A 20,079-nucleotide genomic window follows, 5' to 3' on the forward strand; every position below is an offset into this window, starting at 1 on the left:
ATGTGTATATGTTGAAATGACTAGATCCTCTGACTCCTGTCCCATGGTCAAAATTACCTACGAGGTAAAAGCAGAGTCTATATCCAAAGAGTAAGCCAAACTGCTGTGCAGGCTTTCTGTGTGTCCACAAGTCTTTTTTTTATTCCTTTGGCCTCTGAAATGTCATTTCCACTGTCAATACACAACCTAGTGAGCTCTTCTACTGACAGCTCCATGATGATTTACAGACATGTGTCTCCAGTCTAGACTTTCCTCTTGTCTTAAAGATACAATTTGCTGTTAATTTAATCAGCATTACATTCATATCAACCATGCTCTATCTCACTTTCGTAGGTGGGGTGGTGGAAAGGAGCAATGGAAATTAACCCCAAAACAAGTCTAGAAAATTTCACTATACAGGCCGGGCGCGGTGGCTCAAGCCTGTAATCCCAGCACTTTCGGAGGCCGAGATGGGTGGATCACGAGGTCAGGAGATCGAGACCATCCTGGCTAACACGGTGAAACCCCATCTCTACTAAAAATACAAAAAAATTCGCCGGGCGTGGTGGCAGGTGCCTGTAGTCCCAGCTACTCGGGAGGCTGAGGCAGGAGAATGGCGTGAACCCAGGAGGCGGAGCTTGCAGTGAGCCGAGATAGTGCCACTGCACTCCAGCCTGGGCGACAGAGCAAGACTCCGCCTCAAAAAAAAAAAAAGAAAAGAAAATTTCACTATGCAAATAACCATTTTATAAAGGGGCTTCTATAGGTTAGAGTACTATGGATTTACAAAATGTTTGAAATATCCATTGAGGAGAGTGAGAATGTTTTTTACACTCAAAATTTCTGTGAAGATTCTCCCTCCCCCTTCTTTTGTAATCTTAAAAAGACATATTGGGTACTGTATCGAGTACTGCTAGATTGTGTAATTCAAACCAATGCTCTTACTGAGGACTAGAAAATCTGGACAAATAAAAGATTGTGTTTATGCGTTGAGGAATTTCCAAGAAAGTGAAGAATGAAGAGGTTAGGATTTAGAAGGGAAAAAGTCCCCATAAACATGAGTCCCTAAATGGCATCTGTGAATTGTAGAAGAGGCTGCTGAAGGGCTGAGAAGCTAACCTAATCCAAAGAGACTAGGAGGGGGTGGTTGAAGGAGAGAAGGCACAGATGTGAATGTATCTATTAAAGTCATGCATCTGCACTATTTGGCACAAATAAATTTGAAAATATAAATGAATAATTTCCTAGGAAAAAATGTTGTTGGATAAAACTGACTCCAGTAGAGGAAAAGAAAACAAAAACATACCAGTTTCTGTATTTAGGAAAAGGTTGAGACAGTTATAGTGTACAAAAAGTATCAAACCTCAAAGACAATAATCCTTTTTTTAGTGACTCTATCAGGCTTCGATATCACTTTATATTTGCCTCAAAAAACTAATATTTTAGAAAATGAAATATATTATTTTTAAGGTGAAGAAAACTGATACCAAACTTAACAAAATAGCACACAAAAAAAACTATGGACCAATCTTGAATGAGAGAAACCTTTTTCAAAAATGAGAATTCAACTACATCAGTAGTTAGATGTAAATAGACTGAACATTCCAGTGAAAAGGCAGAGATTATCAAATTAGATGAAAAAGCAATATCCAACTACATGTAGTCTACAAGAGAATCACTTTAAGTACAAAGAAACAAATTGAATTTTAAAAAAGGATAGAAAATAATGTGCCATGGAAACTGTATTAGTCCATTCTCACTCTGCTAATAAAGACATACCTGGGACTGGGTAATTTATAAAGGAAAGACGTCTAATTGACTCACAGTTCCACAAGACTGAGAAGGCCTCAGGAAACTTACAATCGTGGCGGAAGGGGAAGAAAATATGTCCTCTTCACATGGTGGCAGCAAGGAGGGAGGTGCAGAGGAAAGCGGGGGAAGCCCCTTATAAAACCATCAGATCTCATGAGAACTCACTATCATGAGAACAGTATGGAGGTAATTGCCCCCTTGATTCAATTACCTCCCACCAGGTCCTTTCCACAACATGTGGGAATTGTGGGAACTACAATTCAAGATGAGATTTGGGTGCAGACACAGCAAAACCATACAGAAACTAACCATAAAAAAGCTATAGTACATATATACATATTAATATCAGACAAAGGAGTCTTCAAGACAGTAATTTTCAGAGATAGGGAGATTTCATTAATGTACAAGGACCAATATGAAAGGAAAGTATGACAATTCTAAAAGTGTTCATACCTAAAAACAGCTTAAAAACACATTAATCAAAAACTGATGGAAGGGCCGGGCGCGGTGGCTCACGCCTGTAATCCCAGCACTTTGGGAGGCCGAGGCGGGCGGATCACAAGGTCAGGAGATCGAGATCATGGTGAAACCCCGTCTCTACTAAAAATAGAAAAAATTAGCCGGGCGCAGTGGCGGGCGCCTGTAGTCCCAGCTACTCGGGAGGCTGAGGCAGGAGAATGGCGTGAACCCGGGAGGCGGAGCTTGCAGTGAGCCGAGATTGCGCCACTGCACTCCAGCCTGGGCGACAGAGCGAGACTCCGTCTCAAAAAAAAAAAAAAAAAAAAAAAAAAACTGATGGAAGTAAAGAAATAATTCATAAACATAATTGAAGAATTTAGCACTCCTCTCTAAGTCATTGATACAACCACCACACCAAGAAAAAAAGACGATAAAGATATAGAAGACTTGAGTGATTTTATCAAACACCTTGACTTAAATGAGATTTAGAGATTACAGCTCCAAACTGCAAAAGATATTCTTTTGGTAAGTACACATTGAAGAATTACCAAGTTAGGCCATACGCAGGACCAGAAAACAAGTCTCAGTAAATAATCACAAAGAATTGCAATTTTACAAAGTATATTTTCCGACCACAGTGGAATGAGAGTCAATAACAATACAATTTAGAAAGTCCTTAAATATTTGGAAATTTAAAAATACACTTTTAAATAACTTATGAGAAAAATAAAAATAAGGCAAATAAAATATTTGGAAATGAGTGATCATGAATATGTAGCACCAACATCTACAGTATGCAGCTAAAGCATTAGTTAGAGGGAAATTTGCAGCTTTGAATGCCTATCTTAAGAGAGGCTGAAAGGTTCGGAATCAATGATTATAGCTTTCGCTTTAGGAAAACAGTAAAAGGAAGAAATAATCCAAAGTGAGTGGGAAGAAGGATATAATAAAAATAAGATCCAAATTAATGAAATAGTAAAGAGAAAAATAATAAACTGAACATTTATTTTTTAAAACATACTAGAAATTGGTAAGACTGCCTAAAGAAAAAGGGAGATAGCAAAAACTAGCAATATCAGTGATAACAGAAGGGCCATCACTGCAGATCCTACATATATAAAAAAAAATACAGAATATTATGCCAACGGATTTGACAATTTAAATAAAAATGGATAAATTCACCGAAAAATGCAACTTACCAAACAAATACAAAACTAAATAAAAATTTTGAATAGCTTTATATCTATCACAGACATTAATTTATTGAAAACATTCCTATGAAGAAAACTTCAAGTCCAGGTGGTTTCACTGATTAGTTCATCACACATTTGATGAAATAAATGATACTAGTTTTACATAAATTCTTATGGAAAATACAAGAAGAAGGAACACGTTTTATTTATTTATTTATGAATGAGATGGAGTCTCGCTCTGTCACCCAGGCTGGAGTGTAGTGGCAGATCTCGGCTCACTGCAACCTCCGCCTCCCGGGTTCAAGCAATTCTCCTGCCTCAGCCTCCCGAGTAGCTGGGACTACAGGCACGTACCACATTGCCCAGCTAATTTTTGTATTTTTAGTAGAGACGGTGCTTCACCATGTTGGCCAGGATGGTCTCCATCTCTTGACCTCATGATCCGCCCACCTCGACCTGCCAAAGTGCTGGGATTAGGGGCTGGAGCCACCACGCCCAGCTAACACATTCTTGTTATAAGGCCAGTGTAACACTGGTACGAAAATGATAAAAAAATATATTAAAAGACCAGTATTCTTATGAACAAAAATACTTAACTAAATATTATCTAATTGAATTCAGTGGTAATTCAAAAGGATAATGCACATGAATAAGTGGAGTTCACTACAGGGCACAGAATTGTTTTGATCACTGAAAATCAATCAATGTTATGCTGTATATTAATAGAAAAAAGAACACATTATCAAGTCAATGAAAATGCAAAAGCACTTGGCAAAATTCAACCCTTATTTATTAGTTGAACAAACTGATTAAATTTGGAATAGAAGGAAACTTCCTCCAGCTGATGAATGACATCTATAAAAACAAAACAAAACAAAGCCAAAGCTAATATACTGAATGATGAAATATCAAATGTTTCTCTCCTGAGATCAGGACCAGGGCAAGGATGTCCACTCACCATTTATATTTAACATTGTACTACAGGTCCTAGGAAGTGCAATAAGGAAACAAAAGAAATAAGTATTGGAAAATGAAACTCATATTGACAAATGCATGATAGTATGCACAAGAAATCCAATAATCTACAGATAAACTCTGAGTTTAAAAAATGGCTAGATATCAGGTCAATATACAAAAATCAAGTGTATTTCTATATCTCAGCAGAAAACAATTAGAAAAGGAAAATTTTAAACTCATATTATTTACATTGCTATCAATAAGCATGGAATATTTGGGAATAAGTCTAACGAAATACATGCAGAATCTTTGCACAGAAAATTATAAAGGAGTTAAAGGAGACCAAAATAAACAGAGGGCTATATAATGTTTATAGGTTGGAAGGTTAAACATTGTAAAGATGGCAATTCTTCCCAAATTGATCATGGCATCCAAGCAATTTCAGCAGGTTTTTATTTGTTTTTTGTTTTTGTTTTTGTTTTTGTTTTTTTTTATGGAACTGTGGAAGCTGACTCTAAAATTTATGTAGAAGTGTGAAGAGCCAAGACAATTTTGAAAAAAATAAAATGGTAGGACATACTCTGGTGTCAAGAATAATTCTAAAAATGTAATAAGAGAGTATGGTATTGACACAAGGATTTAAAAATAGATAAACAGAATTAATTACCTTTGTTAAAATCAAGAATCCATACCTGTGTGGGTGTATTAGACTTCTCTTGTATACCCTCAAATGCAGTCAATATACTCTTGCTCCAGTTGTGTTTTGGCTTTGACTAGCTTCCCACAGATGCAACCTGACAATGCTTAGCCTCTTTCTTCAGTTCAGGCATGACTGGCCTGAACACTAAAGTGTTGAGTGCTTCTGAGATCACACTTGGCACTTGTGCATGCACTTTTCAAGAAATATAGGGAGTTAATGCCCATGGGGCCATGTAAAGGTACGAAGAGAAGGCAGCTGTTTGCAAGCCAGGAAGAGAGCCCTCACCAGGAAACAAATCTGCTGGGACCTTAATCTTGGACTATCCAGCCTCCTGGAACTGTGAGAAATAAATGTCTGTTGTTGAAGCCACCTCATATTTGGTATTTTGTTATGGCAACCACAGCTAATATAATAAATAGTTCCAATACCATAAGAATCTCTTGTGTTGCCATTTTATAATCACTTTCCATTTCAAATTTTGTCATTTAAAAAATAGTACATAAATGGAATTTTACAGTATGTAACTCTTTAGCATTGGTTTTTCCACACAGCATAATTCCCTGGAGATCCATCCAAGTTGGTACATTTGGGGAGTTGGCCCTTTTACTATGTGGTCTTCCAACTTTTGCACATGGTATGTCTCTTTATTTATTGAAAATTTATTTGATTCGAAAGCTTCTTTATTTTGTCAGTATTTGGTAATTTTCAGGATCCTGAACCCATTTTGTTAAGTTTATATCTAAGTATTTTATTTTCTTCGGAGTGAATGTAATGGTATTACATTTTTAATTTCAGTTTCCATATATTCATTGTTTATATATAAAAATGGACTGATCTTTATGTGTTTATCTTGTGTTTTCAGACTTTGCTGTTAGTTTGAAGAGTTTCTGTTTTGTTTTTTAGATTTTTTGGAATTTTCTGCAAAGGCATGCCACCTGGAAATAGGGATAGTTTTATTTCTTTTTTATCACGATGCATGCCTTTTTTTTTTTTTTTCTTGCTAGAAGGAACTTCAGTAGCTAGAACTTCCAGTACTATGTTTAATAAGAGTGATGATAGCAGACATCCTTCACCCATTCCCAATCTTAAAGAGAAAGCATTCAGTCTTTCACCATTAACTAAGATGTTAGTTGCAGTTTTTTAAAAAAGATGTTATTTATCAAGTTGAGATAGTTTCCTTTCCTAACTTGCTAAGAGGTTTTTATTTTTCTTTCTTTTTTTAAAGAAAGAAAAAAAAACCACCTTAGAATTGGATATTTTCAAGTGCTTTTTCTCCATAGATTGATATGATTGTAGGTTTTTCTTTAGCTTGTTGGAGCTTTTTAAATAATGAATTCAATTTATTTATTGTGTATAAGGCTATTCAGATTGTTTCATCTTGGTTGAGGTTTAGCAGCTTGTGGGTTTCAAATTTAAGTTGTTGATTTATGAGGTAAACTTGTTCCTAATAGTTCTCTATTACCTTTTCAATATCAGCATGGATAGCCTCTATTTCATTTCTGATATTGTGATTTTGGCTGTTTTTATTTTTGTCAGTCTTGCTATAGGTTTATCAATATTATTAATTTTTTTAAAGTAATAGATTTTTATTAATTTTCTGTTTTTCTAATTTCAATTTCATTGGTTTCTATAGTTATCTTTACTATTTTCTTCCTTTTGCTTCTTTTAACTTGCTCTTCTTTTCTAGTCCCTTGAGGTATGAATTAAGGTTGTTGATTTAAGACCTTTTCTCATTTTATGTAAGCCGTTAGTGCTATAACTTTCCCTCTCAGTACTGCTTTAGATTCATCCCTTATATTTTGATATTATATATTGTGTTTTCATTTTCATTAAATCCTACATAGTTTTAAATTTTTCCTTTGAGACTTTCCTTTTGACCCAGGGACTATTTTTAAATGTGTTGTTTAGTTTCCATGGGTTTAGAGATTTTCCTGTTGTCTTTCAGTTGTTGATTTCAAGTTTGACTCCCATGTGGTCAGAAAACACAATTGGTATGATTTCAATTCTTTTAAATTTGTTGAGGTTTGTTTTATGACCCAGGATATGGTGAATGGACCTATGGTGGTGAATATTTTATGAGTGCTTGAGAAAAATGTTTACCCTGGTGTGTATTCTTGTCAGTTATGCTGTTGTTTGATCGAGTCCTCTCTGTATGTTACTAGACCCTGTTGTTGATTGTGTTGTAGAGATCTTCTATATTCTTTCTGATTCTCTGTCTAGATATTCTAGAAGTTATTGAGAGGAGGGTGTTGAACTCCAATTAAATAGGGATTTATCTGTTTTTCCTTTCAGTCCTATCAGTTTTCCCAACATATGAATCATTTTGGTGCTGGTGTCAATTGTTTTTTTCTCATTGTAGTTGTGATTTTCTTGGTTTTACGTATAGCAGGTAATTTTCAGTTGTATCCTGGATATCTTATATATTATGTAATAAGATGATGAGTTCCCTTTACATTTTTTATTTTAGCAGAAAGTCACACAGTTTAGGTTTAGCATGTAGATCTAGTCCTACTTTTGTGGGCTGTGATTCCAATGGCAGCTTAATTTTCACAGCCTTTGGGGTGCTATTGGATTACGGTCTGCTTGGATTGTGGTGCTCCTGGAATTCCCACTTGTCTCTGCTGGTCCCGCCTGAGGAAAGCAGAAGGGTTTTCCCCGGGCCAGCTGCCAGGTATCTCTTGGTAGGGGAATGGTGTAGTGGGATTCCTTTATTGGTGCACTTTGCCCATTGCAAAGTCTCTGGGTAGAGCAGGAGAGTCTCAGGCCGTGGGAACAAAGAGGTTCCCCAGATTGTCTGCTGTAGCTTGGTCTCTTTTGCAGATTTGTTGTCCACCTCTATGTCTCTCAGTGGAAGAGTGTTTCAGTGGCGGGAAGGATAATGCTCCTCTTGGCTGCTCTTTAATGGGACTCCCAATCAATATTCCTCATTGGAGGGTTATGGTAATTCCCCTTGCTGATGACATGGGTTACCCTGATGTTACCAGAGATTCTTTGATCCAGGGGAGGAATAAACCTCCCTGGGCTGCTGTCTTGGTAGGCGGGGGTTAAGAAATGCTGGCTCTGTGTGGCCTCCTTCCCTTAGGTGGGAAGCATGTGAAGCCCTGCCACTGTGCTGTTTTCCCAGCCCCAGGTTCCCTAATCAGCTTGCAGCCTTATTACTAACCTTCAGAGTCTCTTGCACCATTTCCAGGCTCTATAATTATGCTTAGTGTGGAGGAACAAGGAAAAGCAGGACCATGCTATCCTGTCCTGACTGGAAGTCAAACTATATTTTAAAACGTCTTTTTAAAAATAATCAAATTGCCCACAAGGTTATGAGGAATTACCAGGCTGACATTCAAAGAAGCCTGAAATCCTAAAAGAGTCTAGCATTCAGGACTATTTTGTCCTGGGGCATTGCCCTTGGGCATTGGCCAATCTGGAAGAAAGCTATAAGCCTTGTGTAGCTGAATGTAAAAAGTTGGACTAGAGAGCCTGCCAAGGGTGGGAACATCGATCGGTTACCCACCTCCTGCTAGGGGTAGGATCTCAAGGGGCTACCTTAGGATGAACCAGAAGTAAACCAACCTAGATGGCAGCTTGACTTTGAGTATAAACTCAGTCACGGAACCTGGGTCCTGCCTCCAGCTCTGGCACTAATATGTCGTGCAAATTTCACAACTTTGCAGGAGCTTTTGTTAAATCAAGGATTGAATGATCCCTTAGAGCTTTCCCAACTCTATGATTATCAAGTTATGTTTTTCTGCTAATGAAAAACAAAACAAAACAAAATGTGAGAACTAGAAGAGCTGGGGTCTTTCATTAGATTTTCTAGAAATAATAGGTGCTTGTAAGAAACTAAGACTAATAATGGGATACTTACAAGGTCACAGGACATTTTGAAAAGCAATTTAAACTTAAACTGCAGGGGATGGAGAAGAAATTGTAAAATACAAACTGAATTTTAAAAAATCCTAACGATTAATAAACTTTACAAAATGGTTGATGTAGCAGGATGTTGGAAAAAAAACGGGGGCACAGGAGAAGCTCCATTTCTCTGACCTTTCTAAAATTCTTGCAATTAGTAAGATTAGCTAGTCTTTTATTTGCATGTACTAATTTTGAGTTCACAGCATACAAAGCTTGACCATGAAGACATGCAGGTAAAACAAAACAACAACAAAAAGATGTCAATGATAAGTGATGTGATTTTCCCAGAAAAGTTTAAAGTTTTATTTTCCTTCAGGTAAACTCTCCTATTTTATAGGAAAATAAGTATCTGTAAATAAACCATCTGATAATCAAATACTCATATGTGAATTTACTTTCTTACTAATAGCACCTTCTAAAATGAATTTAATGCAATTATTAATTTAAATGGACAGATAGCATAATAGTAATGCTTAAAAATGGACCAATTTCACCTTCCAGTCATTATGCTGACATTTCAATAATACAGGGTAAGTTCACAGCTAAAAAGCAAGCCAACATGAGTGCTCATGTATTCGGAGATGTCTAATCCAGAGTCCATACTTCTGGGGAGTTTGCTACCTACCATATAATTTCCTAGCTTTTTAATCCGTAGGCCATTTCCAATTATTTGATTCTATTCTATTAAGAGGTTTTATAATGAAATGGGAATTATGTGCCAACATTCCTTACTGGTATTATCATTTTAAAAAATAAGACATTCACCAACTTTTAGGAAGCACTTAAATTTGGTTAAATTTTTAACTATGTTACTTCAGTTCTTCACATCCAATTTGTCCTTTCTTTCTGGAATAGTTATACAATTTTACCTACTCATTAGCCAGTTGGTGCATATATATATATATATGAAATCACAATACTATCCAAGTGTCTGTAAAATGCTATTTTCTTCAAAGAAAGCCTTTCTTTTCAGGGCTTCCTCTTTCCTCTAAGAAGCCACATGTAATACCATGCCTCTCCCAAACTTCTTGATTACTTAGAAATCTAAAGCTCAGCCTTAGGTTGTTGGAATGGAAAAGACTGAGATGACCAGGCAGGTCAAAAGTACTACCTTGGAAGTAGAAGTCTATTTGTGAACTTGGATTCAGCTTTGATTCCACTGAGCACCTGGTAGGTGGGTATTCACATATTTCTTGAAATAGGGCTATATCATCTCGGCTCCCATGTTTTGATACCTGTTACCACAAAGAGTTATTTTGCTGCCTTTTTCTAGTATGCACATTTTACCACTGTTCTGGGTGTCTTGTAAACATCTCACATGTGGTCCTATTTTTTTTCCCAGGCTCCACAGTTCTTTTCAAGGATTGAGTGGCCAATATTTTACCTAATACGGCTTGTGCTCTTTTGCAACTTTGAATCTTCAAATGTTCAAATCTAAAAGATGCTCGTGCTGTTATCATGTGCTACCAGAAAGAAAACAAACATTCTTTTATCCAATTAGATTTTTAATGTAATTAATAGTGATTTAATTTTCAAAGGAGCAAATAATTACAAACAAGAGAAAACATTGCTGAGATGGTGCCTGGTCACTTCTATTCAGACTATTGCTGAACTATATAGAAAAAATGTATATTCATGGTGTGCTCATTATTATGAAAATCACAGTAATATGACTCATCAGGAAATCATAATAATTTTATGACAGAAACAATATAGTTAGAATGAATCTGTCAGTACTTGACTCTCCTTTGGGGAAAAATAAATGCAAACCATGTTCTTTGGAAAGAAATATGACAAGAAATGCCCATAATTGCATTCTGCTGTTGGGAATACATCTCCAAAATTCAAGGTTCAAAGGTTATCACATTCAATTTTCAACACTTATCACTTTCTTCTTCTCTCAATTTATGGAGATAGATTTCTACATTCGTTATTTGGGATTATTAGAAATTTCATTCAGTTTGAACAATGAGTAACAAGTATTCTGTGACATGGGCGCAAAAAGTTGTCATTTTCAATCAAGTTATAAGACATAACTGTCCATAAAGTGCATTTCAAATTAAAGTACCCATCTGGAGAGAAATTTAAAGTGCAATATATAAGGTACTTTACATAGTACAAAGTTACTAAATATATACATTATATGTGCCAAGTCCAAATAAAGCAGGATCTTATCTGTCCCTTTGCTACAGTGAACAATAGAGACATACTCTTACATCTTTATTCCTTTGCAGGTGTAAGTATTTTGGTCTCTCTCTCTCTCTCTGTGTGTGTGTGTGTACCTAAATATGTAACTGCTTAATGGTTTCTGCAAATGTCTGGAACTGGTTTCCCAGAATTTGAAACCTTTAAACACTGACATAATTATGAAATCTCCACTTCAATATGCAAATCCACTTCAGAGTAACATTAGGCTTGTAATAATGGTTGAGCTATTTCACCATGTATATCTTGTAAGGCAGGTATTTGACTGTGAATTAAATGTTTAATGAAAATTATAAAAAATACAATCACTATAATGCTGCCAAGAGAGACCCCTACGAAATAAGGGTATGACTGCTCTTGGTCATATTCTGCTGGTTTGACACTACCAGGGAGGAGTATAGTACTCTGTGTATAAGGGACTGCCCTTGGTATTGCTGAATTGAGCAGATCTTGGACATTCCAGAATGATCCATTGTGTGGCATGGCGGTGATATTAAGGAGGTGGCATAGTAGTGGGTACAAATCTGTGGAGTTCATGGCTTCTTTTGAGAAATTCTTTCTGAAGGCAGGACCATGGGCTAAAAATATTGGATGCATTTCTGCTAACGCATTATCATACCCGTGGTTGCCTACTGTAAAGAGAAAATACGTGAAAAAGTTAGCCGGCTATGCATTAAAATGGACATAATTGTTGTATGGTCAAGTTCTGAACTTAAATGCACATCTTATCTGACTGTAAACATAAAATAATCTTTGACAAACAATCTCTGCTGTTGTCCACATCACAATTCTCTTCAGGAAATGAAGAGTCAAATGGTTGTGAATCTTTCTCACAGGCCAACAGTGACTTAAACAGCAGGGGAAGAAGGGTAAAGAACAAAGCAGAGCCAAGTTAGGGAAAAATTAGAGTTTTGTTTTGTTTTAACTGGTGGCAAAGTAATATTCAGCAAATACTTATTGGGTACCTACTGTGTTCCAATGATTGTTCTAAAGATAAAGAGATAAAGGTGCTCTTAGTCTTACTCAGAAGCCAATAAGCTCACAGTGAACACAACAAAAGGGGAGATACAATACATAAAAAAAAAACAAAAGAAACCATAAAAATCAAATCTGTACTTAACAGCTATAATCTATTACTAAAAAACAAAGGTCAGAGTGGAGGAGAGTAGGAAACTCTTGATTTTGATGCCTCTAATCAGGATCCAACTTAGCATTATGTGCTTTTAGAGTGGCTACACATAAGGTAAAAACTTGGGGGTCTTCTGACATATGTATCAAATGACATAAAATGGATATGAAATTGATAATAGCTGGATGTCAAAGGCATGTGTGCCTAGCACGGTATCAAGGTGCAAGGTGAAGGAGCTACTGCTAAGATGGCACCCAAAGAAAACTGACAGGCTTTATCTTAAAGGTGGCAAGGAGAATGACTAGTAAATCCATCTCTAATACCCATACGTGCTACAGGGAACTATGAAATAGTAACACTCCCTGCCCCTGTCCCCCTCAAAAAAATCCTAAATCAGTTTTTCTAAAAGTCATAAACTGACCCGTAGTCATTTCAAAGTAACTTGAAATCTACCAGGCAAAATGTATCTAAAGAAGTCATTCTAGATGCCATGATTCTTTTAGGTTTATTTAAGTAAAAGTAACACTGAACTTTTGAATCACTAGTAATTATCTGACAGGGTACTGTGCTATTCCATTAATTAATAGTCACATTGGGAATATATCATTATATACTTTGTAATTGACTGGATGATTGCTGCGTTCATTTCTATGAGAAGTTGGGATCTAGACTCTCACTCATGAAGGCAAAGATAATTACCTCATATTGCACTTCTTATTAGAAATTCAGACTTAAAATTAAGTCATTGTGACTTATGTAAAATTTTTCCTATGAATAGAGACTTTGTTCTGTAGTGGTAGCCCTGATCATAAATGCTTGATCAAGTAGATGGTATTTTATAATGAATGCCTAAGGGCAATGGTTCTCAAACTTTTGTGTGTTTCACCAGGGCCTCACAGTTTCAGATTCAGCAGGTCTGTGTTGGGCCCAATAATTTGCATTTCTAACAAGCTCTCAGCTGATGTGGATGCTGCTGGGCCATGGAACACACTTTGAGAACCACTGCTTTGGGGCATTAGGGTTTAACTATTCTGGCATTAGGGATGCAGTGGTCAATCTTTAAGTAATTACTGAATCATTAAACATAATGTAATATAAATTGGAGTGTTATTAAGGTTTTCTATCAAAAATAGAGGTGACCAATCTATTGTGTAACCGTAGTTCGGCAAACCATTTCTAGAGGGCCCTTTGAATTTATATTAAGTTTAAAATACAAATCTTGCCAAAGATAGCAGTCCTTTTTTGAGCAATCCCTCTAATATAAGAGCTACCTGCACAAGACATAAAAATCTGAACACTGGGTTATGGACCATTGTCTGTATGTAAAAACTGTTTTAAGAACCAGAAACCATCTATCTGTACACATCTGCCACTATGAGTCACGAACACACTACAAATGACATTGTCAGGCACCTGCTTTTCTTTTAATCAATAAACATGATAGAAACCCAATTCTACCTAAGGGATATTTTGTATATATCTTCTATAAATGAAGGACCAATGTCTAAAAACAGTATTTCTAGATAAGTACTAAAACACTGTAGTTCCTTAACATTCAAATAACAGAGAGTAAAAATACCAATCAACAAACTGCTGTATTACGTATTAAAACTGTTGTATTTTAGCAAAAAGCGATGCAGAATGGAAAGAAATACTATAACATACTCACACAGAAAGTCATCTGACTTATTCTGTAAAATGTGCCACCCTTCGTCAGCCACTGCTATGATTGGTTGAATTCGACTGTTGTATTTGTAATGCCACCTTTCTGGAATCTCTTCTCTTTTGTAAACAGTAAGGTTAGGATGAGCATGAGTTAGTGCTTCATAGACTTCATCAAATTTACCTAAAGAGAAGGGAGGAGAGGCACTCAGAACAAAATACTCATAGCTACAATCAACCAACCAACCATGGGCAACAGACTTGCTACAGAGGTGAAAAGCCACAGAGCTGAACATAAGAAAAAATTATTTTCCTCCTTGGGAAAACAATTTTGGGAGGGGAAACTAAGAAATAATCTTCTGTTCTAAGTTCACCTTATAGAATTAAGGAAGGGCATTTCATAGAACCAGGAACCTCTAAAGACTTCGATATACACATATATTAATTAGTGACACTATGTAAAATATCTAGGGTACTGCAATACCCAAACAAAAATAGCTAGGTTCTGGTAGTTGTAAGTGCAGACACAAAGAATCTCCAGACAAGAAAACATGGTGAGTGGTGGGTGAGGGCTGGGAAGAGAGACTGGAGGTGGAAAGCAGTTTGTAAAATGGAAACATCCAAAAACACTGGAGGTGTTGCCAAAGTACTCCCTATAACTACAAATGCAGTCACCTGGGCACTGTCTTTCATCCTTCTCCTGTCTTTCAAATCCATTGCTGAGGTTTCATCCTTACCTTCCACATCACCACAAGAGGACATTTCAATTTTATAAAGGAGATTGAAGGGTTAACATAATTTTCCCCCCTTCCCCTTCCCTTCCTCCCTCCCTCCCTCTCTCCTTCATCCCCTTCTCTTCCCTCCCTCTCTCTCTCTTCCCCCCCGACTCTTTTTTTCGTTCCACTGGGTCTCCGTGTCGCCCAAGCTGGAGTGCAGTGATACGATCACAGCTCACTGTAACCTGGAACTCCTGGGCTCAAGCAATCCTTCCACCTCAGCCTGGGATGCAGGCATGTGCTACCACGCCAGGCTTTTTTTTTTTTTTTTTTTTTTTTTTTTAGCAACAGGGTCTTGCTATGTTGCCCAGGCTGGCCTCAAACTCCTGGCCTCAAGTGACCCTACTGCCTTGGCCTCCCAAAGCGCTGAGATTATAGGCGTGATCAACCACTCCTAGCTAATTTTCTTAAACAACAAAAAAAGGGCTGTTTGCTGAAAACTGTGTGTGTAAAACACACACATAGTTTAACATTTGCTGTTTCATATGATTCTCCTAATTCCCCTCTGAGGGATGGAATTCTCATTTGTGAGATATTATAGCTTTTCAAAATCTGCTCTCTCATTTGATGCCTAAGACCAACACTGCAAGGTGATAAAATATGTCAAAGAGCATGCCTGAGTTGTGTTGTCACTTATTTTGTGACCTCGGGATATTAAATCTTTTGAGGCCATTTACCTGTCATTTACTTGTCTTTAAAATGGAGACAATGCTGAGGTGACAGGTTTGGTATGAGGATTCCAGGAGAGGTTTGTAAAAAGTTTAAGATATTGTTATCACTTTCCACACTTATAAGGAAAATAAACCTCAGATTGACCAAAGCTCTTCCTCCTTCTTATCCTCCACAGCTTCCTTGTTAAGCAGGTCCGAATTAGGAGTCTATAAAAGGCTTTGGGGCTTCTATGAAATAACTGTACATGTATTCAAGTTTTGTATGTATCTCTCCATCTCAATTTTTCTGAGAAGGGAGGCTATAGCTTTCATTATATTCTGATTCCAAAATGGTTAAAACCTACTGCCATACATATATAGAGCGCATCAATTTCAGTATTCTAGGAAAAAGGAAAAAAAATTAGGCTTTGAGAAAAGAGATTTTGTCTTTTCAGAGTCTGAGGATTAAATCCCAGAATATTACCATGACACAGGCAAGTCTACTTTAAAGGCGCAGCAACAGAAATCCCCTATTCATTTGATCACACTGGGCAAATGCACATCTAGCCTCAGCTCACCATTCAGTCAGCCTTACCTTCTTTTGGCAAGATGGCTGCTACTGGTGATTGATCAATCAGGGTATAGTGGTCTTTATCCAAGTACTGGTCAAGTTCTATTAACCTTTCCTCAGAGCACTGCGTCATTCCGTGATCACTTGTGATGATTAGGTTCAGAGTGTCCCACAACTTTGCCTTTTTTAGCATTTGTATGAGATATCCTAACTTGTTGTCAATATCTGAAATGACAGGCCCCATGAGCGGACTGTCAGGTCCCAAATGGTGGCCCATGTCATCAGGGTCTTCCCAATAGAGAAGACCAAGATTTATGGGCTCTTCTGATGTAAACCATTCGATAATTTTGGCAACTCTATCTTCAAATGAAACTGACTCATTGTAAGGCATGTAATGAGTAGGAAAGCACTTATGTATTTCTACATCTGTTCCGGGCCACATGGCTGCACCACTAGTATGTCCTGCCCTCTGATTTGTGATCCATATTGGTGTCGCTTCTTCCCAAAACTTGGAATCATAAATATTCATGTGATCCAAGGAGAAAGATTTGTTCTGAATAGGATCAAACATATCATTTGCAACAATCCCATGATTCTCTGCAAAAAGGCCAGTTACCAAAGTATAATGGTTAGGGTAGGTTTTTGTAATAAAAACATTAGTAACTTGCTTCACGTGAACACCATATTTCATAACATAATGAAAATGGGGCGTTGGAACTTTATATAAGTAATCCCAACGGAATCCATCAAAAGAAACTAGTAGAACATTTTGCTGGTCTGGTTGGTGAGAAAAGGTGGTTAAAAGACTCAGTGCAGCAAGTATGAAGGACACCAAGAGAAATTTCGAAGTCATTTTCAAAGTACTTGATCAGTTCAGCGTAAAATAATCTGTAGAATAAACACATAGAAATTAATGGCAATAATTTTGTTTTGTATACTTTACCCCAAACTCAGAGTAACAGTGTTTAGCAATCTTAGTTATATCATAAATCACAGCCTGGAAGAATTATGTCACAGAACTCCATATTATACAAGAGACCTGGGGCTAAATGAATAATAAAGCTAATAAGTTTAATTGCATTTAAACAACTTTTTCCCTTCTGATAATTTATCTAAATATCCCTCAAAAGAATTAAGTGAGCTCTTCAACAGCATTTTAAAATACGACATCATTTACATAAAACTTTTTAGAAACATTTTCAGTTTGATCCAGATTTCTGACTTCTGGTCAGAAACTTTTTTATAGTCAAATACCTGTGAACATACTTAACATTATGGCTAGAACAACTATGGCAACCTAGAAACCATGAAGTATCATTAGCAAATCAAATAATGGTGCATATATATACTGTGTATATATATGTATATGCACACTTCTATTTTCAACCCCTATGTTTGGTTCATCACAGATGAAAGAAGTATTACTAAAGAGAGAGGAATACAGATGAATTTGGTTTCTTGAAATGAAATGACATTTGTGACATCCAGATATATTTATTGAAAAGTAATCTGCATTCATTTATTAATAATCAAATCATAGCCTTCTCTAAACTAATTAGATTGTAACTAAATATTAACAGAAATACAATTCTGAAATTTGTTGCTGACTTTCCTAATGTTAAAATTTGTCAAAATTTAATCTCATCATTAATATGTGTAGTAAAAGCATTTCCCTGGTTTAAATCTCTGAATCAAGGTTGTTGGACTTTTCCCCTCATCTGTGTATATTTCTAAAATACTTTCATTCTATTGGAGAAAGCTAATAAGATGCTGTATGGATAAACAATAGATATATACATTTTGTCAGTTTTCATCCAGCAAGGATCTTTTGTTCTCTCCTTTTTCTGTCCATTCCTGCATGAAGGTATTTATAAATCCAGCAAAAGTTAGATCAAACCATACTTGTACAAATAAATCTCTTGAAACTGGCTTTTGATATCTTCCTAAGCAGAAGACTTTTGTTTGTTTGTTTGAGAGGGAGTCTCACTCTGTTGCCCAAGCTGGAGTGCAGTGGCACGATCTCAGCTCACTGCAACTTCCGCCTCCCGGGTTCAAGCAACTCTCCTGCCTCAGCCTCCCGAATAGCTGGGACTACAGGCGCCCGCCACCACACCTGGCTAATTTTTGTATTTTTAGTAGAAAGGGTTTCGCCCTGTTGGCCAGCCTGGTCTCAAACTCCTGACCTCACGTGATTCACCCACCTCGGCCTCCCAAAGCGCTGTGATTACAAGCATGAGCAACGGCAGCCGGCCTGAACACATTTTTAAACTTCAAAAATACATCCTGTTTCGCCTTGCTGTATTATAGCTGCAGGTAAATAAAAACTACTTGGCATGCTTGCTTTGCTTTCAGGAGTACAAGGTATATGTACATTGTGGGTATTGGCTGAGGGCAATAAATTCTGTTTTGCTGGTTTTAAACTGTGCTTTCACCGTACCTAGACATTTCATAAACTGAAATTGTTTTAGGTATTGCTCTCAAGATGATGGCTCAAATGTTATATTTAAAAACGATTTCTTAGATGGCAATACTCTTTCTGATTCTGGAAGGAACATTAAAAATAGTTGCAGCAGGGAATAGCATATAGGTTACTGCAAATACATTTACTCACCTATCTGACTATGGACGGTAGTTGCTCTCTGTCCTTTCTCCCCCTAATTTTCTCTCCCACCTTTTTAAAACAAGGAAGGCTAGTATCAACCAAATGTAATTTAAAGCTAAAAACACAGAAAATAAACTACATGGAACACCTGATTTTCATCTATCTTAGCAAATTAATTCGGCAAAAGTGTAAGCAGGAGAAAATTGCTTTCTTGGGACCAACGAAAGTCAGCAAAGATTAAGTGTTGTCTAAAGCTTAGGAATGTCTGGCAAGAAGACTCAACATCACATCCATGACACAGAGAAATAAATACGTGGGGGTGGGGAATGAAAATCAGACTTTTTTTTTCTTTTTCGTGCACAAAATGCTGCACAAAACAGTGGAATCCCTGGATCTGGCTCCAGATTTCCTTGAGTACTTTCCAGTTCTTTCTCCCCTCCAACCCCTCCTCCATAAACAAGACTTGGAGATCAAGAAGGAAGGGGCACCAATTAAAGGGAAGAGGGAAGGTGCAGAAGGAGTAGGTTTGTGTAGCTCGGATAGAAGTCAAGGGCAGGGGGTCCATCTTCTCCACCAGGATTCCACCCTAGCCACCCAGAAGGGTCGCGGCGTAGGCTATGTTCCCAATTTCCAGTCATCCCGCCCACCGAGGCCTGGGCTTCTCAGATGTGCAGTGGCAAGGAGGGGGCGTTGCTTTAGGGGCCCAGAGGAGCCGTGTGGGTCCCCGGGAGGGAAGCCACCCACACCCGTGGACTCACCCTCGCACCGATCCGTTCAGTCAGCATTAATTTGGGGCAATGGGAGGGAGGGCCTGGAGGAGACTACCTCTGGGGCGCCTCGGGTAACGGCGGGAAGGTAACTCGAGGAAGCGGCGTCCCCGGAACGCGCAGGAGCTCACCTGCACTCAACTCTGGAGCGGAGCGCCTGACCGCGCCGCTCTCCCGCGCCCTGCCTCCTGGCTCCTATTGGCTACTGCAGAAATAGTCCCCTCTGCCCGGGTTGCGCACGAAAGCCGGGCTCCCAGGAGTAGCTGCACGGCCTGTCAATCAGCGGGGGCAGGGGCGGGCGCTGCCTGGGTTTGGAGGATGGAGGGGGAGGGGACCCGCGGGGGCCAGGACTCAGCTGGGAGGCTGAAGGCGTGGGGTGGCCAATTGCTTGGTCACACACAAAACCTTCCTGCAACGTCCCTCTTCCAGGGGACCAGCTGTGCTGGAGTCAGTGATGCTGAGAGATTATTACGTGCTACCCCAATGGTGGGTGTACTCTAACATTCACTGTTTTTTGTTTAAAAGAGACTTGTATTCTCTGATTTCTTATCTCAGGTTTTTTCCGTCCGCCGCCCCCCGCCCCCCGCCTCCCGCCTCCCGCCTCCCGCCTTGTCAGGAATCGGCGATGGGGCACACCATGGATTTTACTCTGAAGAACACCTGCACACCAGAGGATGCCAATGGGACAATGAAGTTTCATTCTTTTTA

At 38.0% G+C, this 20,079-nt stretch overlaps 1 protein-coding gene across 6 annotated transcripts; it reads right to left on the minus strand.

Moving 5' to 3' along the window:
- Positions 1–10,496: 10,496 nt before the first annotated feature.
- On the minus strand, positions 10,497–19,602 carry ENPP5 (ectonucleotide pyrophosphatase/phosphodiesterase family member 5). 6 transcript variants are annotated; one of them, XM_007972352.3, is made up of 5 exons: positions 19,363–19,540; positions 18,614–18,673; positions 16,027–16,890; positions 14,013–14,189; positions 10,497–11,846 (listed from the first exon to the last, which is right to left on the minus strand). In XM_007972352.3, exons 3-5 carry the CDS (start codon positions 16,853–16,855, stop codon positions 11,419–11,421), a joined length of 1,434 nt encoding a protein of 477 aa, XP_007970543.2. In that variant the 5' UTR covers positions 16,856–16,890; positions 18,614–18,673; positions 19,363–19,540; the 3' UTR covers positions 10,497–11,418. The 6 variants fall into 6 exon arrangements, with proteins under 6 accessions (XP_007970543.2, XP_037862070.1, XP_007970545.2 ...); XM_038006142.2 differs by having other exon boundaries at positions 19,503–19,534; XM_007972354.3 differs by having other exon boundaries at positions 19,430–19,534.
- Between the last annotated feature and the right edge of the window lie 477 nt (positions 19,603–20,079).

The sequence above is a fragment of the Chlorocebus sabaeus genome, chromosome 17 (genome assembly GCF_047675955.1).
Source record: "Chlorocebus sabaeus isolate Y175 chromosome 17, mChlSab1.0.hap1, whole genome shotgun sequence".
Classification (NCBI taxonomy): domain Eukaryota; kingdom Metazoa; phylum Chordata; class Mammalia; order Primates; family Cercopithecidae; genus Chlorocebus; species Chlorocebus sabaeus.